The sequence below is a fragment of the Podarcis bocagei genome, assembly GCF_964188305.1.
Source record: "Podarcis bocagei genome assembly, chromosome: 2".
NCBI lineage: Eukaryota > Metazoa > Chordata > Lepidosauria > Squamata > Lacertidae > Podarcis > Podarcis bocagei.
Genome location: NC_138126.1, coordinates 64,663,057 through 64,675,592, shown reverse-complemented (window position 1 = coordinate 64,675,592; position 12,536 = coordinate 64,663,057). Strand labels below are relative to the sequence as shown.

Below are 12,536 nucleotides of genomic sequence, written 5' to 3'. Positions count from 1 at the left end.
CAATTTTTTTAAAAAAAAAACTTAATTTTAAAATGTGTATACAGTGGTACCTCTGGATACACACACCGCCGGTTGTGTATCCTTCAGGATGCGAACGTGGCATTTTTCCAGGATGCAAACGCGGCATTTTTCCAGGTTTCACATGCACAGAAGTGCTGTGCCATGCGCATGAGCAGAAGCGGTCCCTCGGGTTGTGGAAACCTCAGGATCCGACCAGAGCTCTGGAAGGGATCCTGTTTGCAACCGGAGGTACCACTGTATCCCACCCTTTGTATTGTTACTCCACAGATGGCTAACAGTAAGTAAGTAAGTAAGTAAGCAAGCAAGTAAGTAAGTAAGTAAAGGCTCTCTCAGGAATGGTTCTCAAGATGGATCCTTGCACACACACTGAACTAATCTTGTTTAAAAACAAAAGACACATTTTAAGAAGCATTTCTGAACCTACATGCATGCATTCTTGGGCATACAAGAGACGTATTTGCAAGCTAGCAAGGATGAATTAATTATAGGCAACTGTGGTTTCTTTATCCACATCAGATAATTCAACAGACACTTTTGTTGCCGGTCTTCTCTGTTAAGGGCAAGCATCTAGACAACTCCTTTCTAGCTTTCATATTATTACTGTCATCTTGGATTTGTATGTGCCACTTATCTGTAAAATTTCAATAGCACTCGTTGCATTTTTCGGCATTTACCAATCTCTTTGAAAGTGTGGGAAAAGGAACTGGAATGAAAGTGTGAACCTGACAGCCAAGGACTGAGAATCTTGCGCAGTCAGTGGGACTGCTGAAGCCTGAGATCTTGAGATGGCTGCATGGAGAAGAAAGTTTGGTAGCCTCTACCGTACTATTTCCCCATTGGGTGTCCAATGCAACTTCTATCACTCCAGAACAAGAGTTTGCTCAGAGAAAACTCATGACGTCATTTCATGAGTCAGGATAAACCTGGATTCCTATTCCTCCTATCACTTGATTATATTCTACTGTATCTCAACAGCCACTGTACCAGTAATATATGCAAAGGCTTTAAAAACTCTTAAAAGCACTATATAAGATGCTATGTGTTAAGAAAAGAAATACTTTGCCCTGAAGCTACATTGTAATTATGAGCCAAGCTTTCAAAGGAATCCTCTAAGGATGTTTTCAATATAGTAGCAACTAAAATGCCATAATAATTAGCTAAGCAATAGCCCTGTTTATTAAACTGCTATTAAGGAGCACAGGAATAAATACAGAGATAAATCTGTAGAGCTTGCTTCATTAGTATTTGTTTTATTCTGCTGCGGCAAACAGGTTGCTGAATAACCTCATAGGGGGATACACTGCACAGTGGTACCTCGGGTTAAGTACTTAATTCGTTCCGGAGGTCTGTACTTAACCTGAAACTGTTCTTAACCTGAAGCACCACTTTAGCTAATGGGGCCTCCTGCTGCTGCTGCGCTGCCGGAGCCCGATTTCTGTTCTCATCCTGAAGCAAAGTTCTTAACCTGAAGCACTATTTCTGGGTTAGCGGAGTCTGTAACCTGAAGCGTATGTAACCTGAAATGTATGTAACCCGAGGTACCACTCTATATGAAAAGAAGCTACAGTAGCACATGAGGCCATGTCCAGAGATTAACAAATGAGTATCTTACCACAATCCTGTCCTTTTATACATGTAAGGATGTACACCTCATAGGAAGAGGCACTGCCAGGCCCCTATTAGCTTCCCTAGGACCATGGGATGATGGAGGCCTTGGCAGGCCAGCTTGCCCCCATCCTCATCCTACGACCTCTGGGAAGCAAACGAAGACCTTCCCTCTCTATTCAATGAATGACGGCCCAAAATTTCCCTTGCTCTCTCACACACCATTCAAGCTGCTAGTCTGCGATTATGTGGATGCTGTGCATTCTCTGGGCACTGCATGACAACGAAGGAAACTTCTGTGTTGTTTTTTTTATAAGTTTTTTATTGCGTTTCTTTTTATAGATTCACATGTTCAGTTACAAAGCGAAAAACAAGAAACAATTTTTAGAAATAGGGGGGAAAAAAAAGAAAGAAAAAATTAAATATGTTTCAAATCATCTTTCAATAAAATTACTTTCCATTGGACCTCCTCACGTCCTCCCAACATTGCGTTCTTTAGTCTAACAATGTCAGCAATTTGTTACCTTATTTCACCGCTTATTGTACCTTTGAATTTATTATGTTACCAATTTCAATAGTTTGTAATTTAATTTTTGTGCCTTTATAATAAACATAATATATTTGTTTCAAGTTTGTCTCCTTTTTTTGTCATAACTTACTTTGTCATTTACCTAGTCAAGTTACGGAAGCATAACGTTTCCTAATAGTGCACGATCTTAACATTCAAACAACTTATAGTATTTCTGCAAATAGTCCTTAAATTTTTTCCAGTCCTCCTCAATTGTTTCTTCGCTCAGGTCTCGGATTCTGCCAGTCATTTCTGCCAACTCCATGTAGTCCATCAACTGCGTCTGCCAGTCCTCCAGTGTGGGTAAATCTTGTATCTTCCAATGCTTTGCAATAAGAATTCTTGCTGCTGTGGTTGCATACATAAACAAAGTTCTATCCTTCTTTAACACCTTCCGGTCCACCATGCCCAGAAGGAAGGCCTCTGGTTTCTTGGGGAAGGTATATTTAAATACCTTTTTCAATTCGTTATATATCATTTCCCAGAAGGCCTTTACCTTCGGGCAGGTCCACCAGAGGTGAAAGAATGTCCCTTCTGCCTCCCTACACTTCCAGCATTTGTTATCAGACAGATGGTATATCTTAGCCAACTTGACTGGGGTCATGTACCACCGGTATACCATTTTCATAATGTTCTCTTTCAAGGCACTACATGCCGTAAATTTCATACCGGTGTTCCACAACCTTTCCCAGTCCTCAGACATAATGTTATGTCCAACATCCTGTGCCCATTTCATCATAGCAGATTCAACTGTCTCATCCTGTGTATTCCATTTAAGCAGCAAGTTATACATTCTCGAAAGTACCTTAGTTTTTGGTTCTAGTAACTCCGTCTCCAATTTCGATTTTTCCACCTGGAAACCAACTTTTTTATCCATTTTGAAGACCTCTTGAATTTGAGCATAATGAAACCAATCTCGCACCTTACTTTTTAGTTTGTCCTGGCTCTGTAGCTTCCAATTATCTCCAGTTCTCTCAATTAATTCCCAATATTTCGGCCAGTAGGCCTCCATATTGGGCCTTTTTTTGAGAACCTTGGCCTCCATCGGTGATAGCCACCTCGGGGTCCTACTTTCTAATAAATCCTTGTACTTCATCCAGACGGCAAAAATTGATTTTCTGACAATATGGTTTTTAAACAATTTATGAACTTTCGCCTTGTCATACCACAAATATGCATGCCAACCAAAAGCATTGTCAAACCCTTCCAGATCTAGGACATCGGTGTTCTCCAACAGAAACCAATCCTTCAACCAGTAGAAGGCTGCAGCTTCATAATATAACCTTAAGTCCGGCAGGGCAAACCCCCCTCTTTCTTTTGAGTCAGTTAGTATTTTAAATTTTATTCGGGGCTTTTTGCCCTGCCAGACAAACCTAGATATATCCTTCTGCCATTTTCCAAAACATTCCACTCTGTCCACGACCTGTAGGGTTTGAAACAGAAATAACATTTTCGGCAAAACACACATCTTTATAGCTGCAATTCGACCTGACAAGGTAAGTTTCAATCTTGACCAAATTTCCAAGTCCTTTTTGATTTCCAACCAACATTTTTCATAATTGTCTTTAAATAGATTCAGGTTTTTGGTGGACAAAAATACCCCCAGGTACTTCACTTTTTTAACCACACTTAATTCTGTTTCTTTCTGGTACCCCTCTGTTTCTGTAGGTGTCAAATTTTTAGCCAAAACCTTAGTTTTTTGTTTGTTTAGCTTGAATCCCGCCACCCGACCAAACTCCGAAATAAGTTCAAGAACTCTTTTTGTACTAGATTCTGGCTCCTGTAATGTTAAAACTAGGTCATCTGCAAAGGCTTTCAATTTGTACTGTTTCGCTCCGACCACTATACCCTGGACCAACCGGTCCTCCCTAATCATGTTCAGCAACACCTCCAGGACAGAAATGAATAACAGAGGAGATAGAGGGCACCCCTGTCGTGTCCCTTTTTCAATTTTGAGTTCCTCCGACACCACATTGTTCACTATCAGTTTAGCTTTCTGTTCTGAATAGATTGCCTCTAGTCCATTTTCAAACCCCCGCCCCACTCCCATCCCTTCCAAATTTTTCTTCATGAACATCCAAGAGATGTTGTCAAATGCTTTCTCCGCATCAATAAAGATTAGCACCGCCCTTGTGTTCCTAATCCGTAAAAGCTCCAATATGTCGATGATGTTCCTAGTGTTATCAGACATATGTCTACCAGGGAGAAAGCCTGCTTGGTCCTTGTGAATTACTTCATTTAGTACTTTTTTAAATCTACTTGCTAAAATGTCTGCAAATATTTTGTAATCCACATTCAGGAGTGAGATGGGACGGTAGTTCTTAAGCTGGGTCTTTTCCGATTCTGACTTAGGTATCAATGTGATGAATGCTTCTTTCCACGTTTCCGGTGCCCTCTTCCCCTCCATAATCTGATTGCAAACCTCCAACAACGGTTGTATCAAAAAGTCCTTCAAAGTCCTATAATATTTGGAGGTGAGTCCATCCGGGCCTGGAGATTTGCCAAGTTGCATATTCTGAATGGCACCTTCAATTTCCTGTTGAGTTATTTTGCAATTAAGAATTGATCTTTTGTCTTGACTTATTTTAGATAGTCCGTTTGTCTTTAAAAATTGGTCTATTTCCAATTCTTTCTGAGGCCCCTGTGCATAAAGATCTTTGAAGTATCTGTGGAAGCACTTCCTTATTTCTTCTGGTTTCTGAACTGTTCTTCCTTGAATCTCTAAGTTTGTAACCGTGTTTAACTTTTGCCTTTTTTTCAACTGCCAAGCTAGCAGCTTTCCACATTTATTTGCTGATTCAAACGATCTCTGCTTCATTTGTTTAATTTTCCATTCTATTTCTTGGTTGATTAATTTCGAGTATTGTGCTTGATGGAATTTAATTTCTCTTAGCACCTCCTTTGACTTTGGATTAGTTCTCAACTTCTTCTCTCCTTCACTTATTTTCTCTAAAATTTTCTCCTTTTTTCCATTCCAAAATTTTCTCTTTATTGTGTTCTGTTGTATCAGAAACCCTCTCATGACTGCTTTACTTGCGTCCCAGATTGTTCTTTTTTCCACCGTAGTGTTCAAATTTATTTCAAAGTAGTCCTTTAGTACAACGAAGGAAACTTCTGTACCTGAGGCTTGTATCAAGGTAACCAGAACAAAATGGGGAAATTATCCCTGAGCATAAAAAAGTATCTGAAGAAGTGTGCATGCACACGAAAGCTCATACCAAGAACTAACTTAGTTGGTCTTTAAGGTGCTACTGGAAGGAATTTTTTTATTTTTTTATTTTGACTATGGCAGACCAACACGGCTACCTATCTACTACATAAAAAAGGTGAAAACAATGTGAAGTAAGTCATACAGTTCAAAGCAATGCAAAATGCAATTGCTGAACTTTACTATTCCACATACATACATTGGGTAGGATCTAGATATGCCCTTCTGTTCATGGAAGGAAATCTGATTCAATGGAGGTTCCTACAGACAACCTGTACTCCACACCATCTCCCACACTTTTCTGGAGGATCCCACAACCCTCTGGAGCATCTTTGCAGATGTTTACAACTGGGTTAGCCAATGTGGTGCCCTTCAGATGCTGCTGGACTACAACTCCCATCAGCCCCAGGAAGCACAATCAATGGGCAGGGATTACAGGAGTTGCCAGCCAACATTTCGAGACTCACAAATTCCCCATCCCTAGCCAATGTGCATGATTTAAAGCCAGTGTAGCTGTCTCTGTATACATAGAGTCACTGCAGAATCAATTTATCCTATAATAAAGGAGGAAAGGGCAGCATACATGTAGTAGTAGTAATGAAAGAAAAGATGCCAAAGTGAGCCTATATCATGGAAAGCTTTGAGAAAGTTAGGAACATACAGGGGAAAGCCTGCTTGATGGGGAGATGGGAAACCGACTGACTACTGGATTATTGTAATTTGAACAAGATTCAGGCTCATGTATACTCTCTACCACCTCCTTTCATTTCCGAACAAGAAAATTATCTTCTTTGTTTACATGTCTCTACAATGTCCATTTGCTTTTCTCTCTCCAATTCCAAACCATCTGCTGGAAGAGAAATTCTGTTGGTTTTGGAAGCCAACATACTACTTTCTGGACATCATTTTAATACACCAGTTTCCACACCACAGAGCACTGCAAGGAAGTGGCTTCAATTCCACATTCCTTGCATTTCCCACACAAAATCTCCAAGATGGCTCCTCTGCTAAAAAATAAATTTTAAAAAAATCAATGTCTGTTCTAAAGAGAATTTTTCTCCCTGAAGAAAACTTGCAGACACCATGGAGTCTTACTCTTCTGGATACTTCACCCTTGGCTATCCAATGTCTAACTTTTTATTTCACACCCTCAAAGTCAGTAAATTCCTTGCTGCAAAGCTAACCGGAAAAGTAATAAATATCTACAATAACTGTCACAGCAATGATTCTTTATGTTCTTGGCTACCTTCCTAGCTCCCCCTTCCCATATTTTGTCCACTGTAGGCTGAAAAGCTGAATCACGTTGTTGGCCCAGAACGCAGCTCAGATGGCAGAGGTTCAATAGCTGGCTAAGGATGGCCCTGCGTATCTGCTTGACACACATAAATATGCTAACACAGGGATGGGAAACAGGATCTGGCCAGTAGGCTGAACGCTGAGCTTCCCCACACCCTGGAAGCCCACTTTTGTCAGGTGCTGGGTGGGTGCAGCTTTAGGAAAACAGCCTTGCAGGCCATATCAGAACCATTGTTGGGCCTCATCAGTTCTGCAGGCCGGAGGTTTCCCACAGCTGTGGTAACATGAAGGGAATGGTTTTTCTGCATTTTTAAATAAATCTTTTGTTTGAAAACGTAAATGTAACCAAAAGTAAAAGCACAGTATCTTTCATAGCAATGTTATGCTTGACAGTCGAAAGTGCACATGTTATTTTCCTTTTCTTTATACATGTAAGTAGGGCTTGCAGATTTCTGACAAATGGAAGGGTTGTTGCCTGAGCTGACTATGCCTACTAACCCAAAGTCTGCATGTGAAGATGTGAATACATGGGAAGGGGGGAGGGAGTTAATAGCCTGCAGAATTGAAGAAATTCCATACTGCGTAAAAAGACCACTTAATAGCTGTATTTGATGGGTGGTTGCTTTCAGAGATAACAGAGTTCCATAAATTGTGCCACATTTAGTGGTATACAGTGGTACCTCGGGTTAAGTACTTAATTCGTTCTGGAGGTCCGTTCTTAACCTGAAACTGTCCTTAACCTGAAGCACCACTTTAGCTAATGGGGCCTCCTGCTGCTGTTGCGCCGCCGCTGCACGATTTATGTTCTCATCCTGAAGCAAAGTTCTTAACCCAAGGTACTATTTCTGGGTTAGCGGAGTCTGTAACCTGAAGCGTATGTAACCTGAGGTACCACTGTATATATATATATATATATATATGCTTTCGTAGATTTTCACGGGTACAGGAATGCAGGTTTTGGTGTCTTCGGGTATCTTCCCGTGTAAGAGTTGGGGTGTCTAGGCGACGTTTCGACGAGGTCTCACTCATCATCTTCAGGCTGGTGCTTTCGGCTTCTTGTTACTAGAACAGAGCAGGATCTCAGTGTTTGAGTTCCTATAAATACTGTTGAGGGGGGTGTGGTGTATAGCCTCCAACGTTCTGGGCAGAGAGGAAGTTCCCAGGTTATTGTGCCTTTTCTTCTTTTGTTCATTAATTACTTGAGGGATATCTTGAGTGATTTCTTGAGTGATATTCTGAGTACCACTTAGGAGGGTCATTAACCTGGGAACTTCCTCTCTGCCCAGAACGTTGGAGGCTATACACCACACCCCCCTCAACAGTATTTATAGGAACTCAAACACTGAGATCCTGCTCTGTTCTAGTAACAAGAAGCCGAAAGCACCAGCCTGAAGATGATGAGTGAGACCTCGTCGAAACGTCGCCTAGACACCCCAACTCTTACACGGGAAGATACCCGAAGACACCAAAACCTGCATATATATATATATATATATATTTCCATTGATGGCTCTGGATAAACATGTTGCTACTACAGTGGTACCACAGGTTAAGAACTTAATTCGTTCTGGAGGTCCATTCTTAACCTGAAACTGTTCTTAACCTGAGGTACTACTTTAGCTAATGGAGCCTCTCGCTGCCGCCGTGCTGCTGCTGTGCGATTTCTGTTCTCATCCTGAAGCAAAGTTCTTAACCCGAGATACTATTTCTGGGTTAGCGGAGTCTGTAACCTGAAGCGTCTGTAACCTGAAGTGTCTGTAACCAGAGGTACCACTGTATTGGGGTAATAAGCAATACTTCAACTGTTAGGTCCATATCTGGTCCTTCAAAAATGGTTAGAAACAAGAATTGTATGGGAGATGGTTTATTTAAATACTTTAAACATTTCCTCTGAAACTGCACTCCAGACCTCAAAGACAGGGTTTTGGTTTTGATGCTGTTAAAATTGGGTTGTTTTTCACGACTGTCTTTTAAAGGTGTGATACTGTTATTTTTAGTTTTGCATTTTACATGTTCTCAGCCACTTTATATCTAAACACACGTGCGCGCACACCCATACCCCATACATATCTAGGCATGATAAGGGATCCATTACAACCTAATACAGTACAGGATTATGTTTCAAGTCTCAAGACTCATTCCAGACTACAACTAAAGTCAACAGAAAAGTTTCTCATTCATTCCTTGGGAAAACTAGTGTTTGACTAGGATTGTGGAATCTGAGTTCAAATCTCCATTCTCCTACAAAGCTCAATAGGTGAGTTAAGTCACTGGCACTAATTTAAACCTACCCCTCTTTTGTGAATAGACAAATGGGAGTGGGAACCATATGCAACAAGATCCTTGGAGGAAAGCCATAATATAAAGAATAAAAGTATAGTCAGCAGAATAGAGTGGGAGGCAGATTTCAGAAATTCCCCCTCTAAATCTGCTCTAGAGGATTGGGGAGGGACTTCTAGAGAAGATCTGTGGAGGGTTGAGTTCTGGAGGTGGGGAAGGGGGATTGTCAAAAACTGATTTCCCTCACTTTCTGTCAGTGGACAGTCACCACTGGCTACTACCTTCTATAAATACATAAATGGAATAAATAACGTATTTTGCAAGTGGAAGTTATTGGCAAAAAAACTCATGAAAAGCAAAGCTTACAAGGGTGATGAGACAACTCTTACCTGGATATCTGATGACCAGCATACAGCAACAGTGCAGTTAGAAAATACAGGTAGAGTTGAACCAGGTGTTGTCTGGGTAAGGTTAGGAGCACAACACTTAAGATGTAACCTGGAGAAGAAATGGAAATAATTTCACAGTTAAGTCCATGGACTTCTAAAGAATGATATTATTCATTTCTTTTAAAAGTGAATTTAAAGGTACCACTTTCTGCATTTTTAAAAAACAAAAAAGCAGGTGTTATGGCTAGAGCCATAGCAAATCAAGAAAAAGACAATTAATCTTAGAGAGGTCAACTGATCCACAAAACGTCAGCTAAGAAGGAGGCACGGTGCAAGGGAGAGAGAGAGAATTGACAAAAGTCCTTCAACTTCATGAAATCCAATCACAGAATCTCTCCCATGTAGTTTGGCCCAACAAAACCAAGCAAAATAATTGCAAGCTGAACGTAAGCCAGCACTGCGAAGCAGCTTATAAAAAAGAACATAATGCAGTCTTGGGCTGAATTAACAGAGGCAGATCAAAACAGTTCCACTCTATTCTCTGTTTGTCGGAGTGCATCTGAAATAATGCAGACCGTTCTGGGCAACACATTTAAGAACGTTAACAAACTGGAGCATGTCTAGAGGAGAGCAATTAGGACTGTGGTAGTGGAGAGGGTCTGGAAACCAAGCCCTATGAGGAACAGCTGAAGGAGATGCTTATATTGAACGTGGAGGAGGAGGAGAAGGGGAGACATAAAAGCATTCCCTTCAAATATCTGGAGTGCTGCCATGCGGAAGATGAAACAGGTTTCTTTTCTGCTCTAGAGGGCGTAAAAGAACCAATGGGTTGAAATTGTGGTGAAGCAGATTTCAGATACAAATGTGAGCAGAAACCTCCTAACAGTAAGCTGCCTTGGGAGGTGATGGACTTCTTTAACTGTATTTAAGCAAAGGCTGGACTCTTCTGTCAATGATGCTGTAAGCTGCATTGCAGAACCCTAATGGAAAACAGGGCTGGTTTAGATTACCTCCAAAGTACTTTGCAATGCTATGATTCTAATAGTTAGGGAGGTAAGAATGTTCCTTTGCAATTAATCATACAGTCCCTCATTACTACTCTCAAACAACAGTAAACTCATTGAGGAGACAGCTGATGGTGCACCCTTAAGAATACTTTATCATGGAAAGCAACCAAGGAATCAATACTTCAATTCAGGCTCTGAACGCTTGCTTATTCTATCAATTGGGGCTCTGAACACTTGCTTATTCTGAGTAACAGCAGCAGAAGTGGTCTATTCACTCACTAAGCAAATGACATTCTTCATTTGTCGTAATAAAAGGAGGTGATCAACATAACTTTGCTGTCAGTCAAAATGTTCAGGAAAAATAAGTCAGAAATCAACACTGAAATAGGGAAAGACATTTCAGTCTTTTAGATATAGACTAAGATTTTCCTTTAAAAAAAGAAAAGGAATCACCAATGAAGTACCAGTTTCTCAATGTTTTGGTTTTCTGAAGACCTGTGTTTTACATGGCTCCCTATCACATTGGGCATGATCCTGATTCCCCACCCAACACTGAATGTGTGGAGGTCACACACAGCTGCTGTGTGAGAAAGGCTTTCACAGCAGTTCACATGTTAAGCCACAAGCAGTGTTGTACTTTCCTGAAAAATTTTAATCAGGGAAACCTTTAGAAAAAAATTGCCTTGGAGAATATTCATTTTGCATCAAATATTTTCCAAAATCGTAGAGATTGAACCCGTTCAGAATGCTTATTTTACTCTCTCAGTCTCTCTCTCTCTCTCTCTCTTTTAGTAAAGAAAGCTTTTTTAAAAAAGTATTTGCAGTTGGTATTCATTCACATTGCTACCAAGGAACTAATGAAATGGAAAATTTTCTGGTGGGGGGAAAAAGCTACAGGAAGTTTTCCCATTTTGGAAAATTTTCCACATAATGTTTTCCATCCCACATCACCGGCTGCAAATAAGACAATGCCATGAGCAAGAGCTCTCTAGAAAAGGTAGCCCCAACAGCACAAACCTTAAAATGCTGGAACTGATAGGCAGAAATAGAAGAGTCAAGGTCACTGCAGCTACAATACTGCTGCTTATGAGCTTACCAATATCTCAGCATTCACCCTGGTTTTATGATTGTGGTAACCACTAAAAAAAAAAAAAGCGCCTTGCAGATTTCCATTTTTTTCCTGCAAAAGCCTCATATCTGGCCAATGTGCATTTTCATAATCAACAACGTTGGCATGCTAAAATGATCAATGCAATATGTGGGACTTCCTGTAAACAACTGAGAATTTTACATCCCAGTGGCTAAACATTCAGAGATAGAATGGACTGGTACTCTCTGTGGAAAGACGGGGATTCTGAGAAGAAACTGGAATTTGCACCTCTATTCCAGTCCCCATCCTCACTAATGTAAATGTTCACTAGCATCTCCAGGTTTCTACTCCACCAGCTGCTTAGCAAATCAAGGCCCTGGTGATCAAATAAAGTGTGTGATCACTGAAATGTCTGTAAATTGTTTCTCTCACATAATCATTGCCATTAGATCAGCTGAAGGTTGATATACACACTTTAAATGCAGGCACACAAACACAAGCCAGCATGTTAGTAGCGCAACACACTGTGCAAGTTTCCAACTTTAAGGCAGTATATTCCAGAAATTACCAAATCACAGGCTGAAACACCCTAAGCAGGGTTGAGGAACCTGTGACCCTCTGAAGACCACAAGATTGGTAGAAGGTTCAAAGGCATGGAAATAATAAGTAATAAAGTACTAGTTATAGATCCGGGGCAACCACCAAGCACATGAGCTTTAGCACATCTCTTTGCACCAGTAACATGAAGGAGGATACTATCCTTGAGAAAAATGCATGGACTCCATATAGGGGGATATGAAAGAGCTTGTTCATTGTTCCATACAGGTACGTAACTTTGCATATCACACCAACGTGCAAAATCACTTGCACCTTGTCAGTAGCATTTCTCCCAGTGTTAAAAGCCACTTGAAGTTAGCAGCAGCAACAAGGTGAGCATAGTTCTTATCAGGCTTGGTCTGCAGTTTCAAGTAAAAGTGTTTATCTTCAGTAAACGGTGTCCACTGTTGGCCTTATACAGCCCCTTAGCCATGCAGCTACGGCCAGGAATCAGTATCTATTCTGGAGGACAAAT

The 12,536-nt window shown here is 40.7% G+C and overlaps 2 protein-coding genes across 5 annotated transcripts in view; both read right to left on the bottom strand.

The window, feature by feature from the left end:
- LOC308582131 (ovomucoid-like) overlaps window positions 1-12,536 on the bottom strand; it is a 331,104-nt gene that overhangs the window by 211,262 nt on the left and 107,306 nt on the right. The window lies entirely within an intron of this gene.
- The window catches only part of RNF145 (ring finger protein 145), a 74,608-nt gene that overhangs the window by 32,159 nt on the left and 29,913 nt on the right, over window positions 1-12,536 (bottom strand). For all 3 annotated transcript variants that reach the window (XM_081184943.1, XM_081184942.1, XM_081184944.1), the window contains exon 3: window positions 9,368-9,476. In XM_081184943.1, coding sequence (XP_081041069.1) covers window positions 9,368-9,476 — 109 coding nt within the window. The remainder of the gene's footprint in view (window positions 1-9,367; window positions 9,477-12,536) is intronic.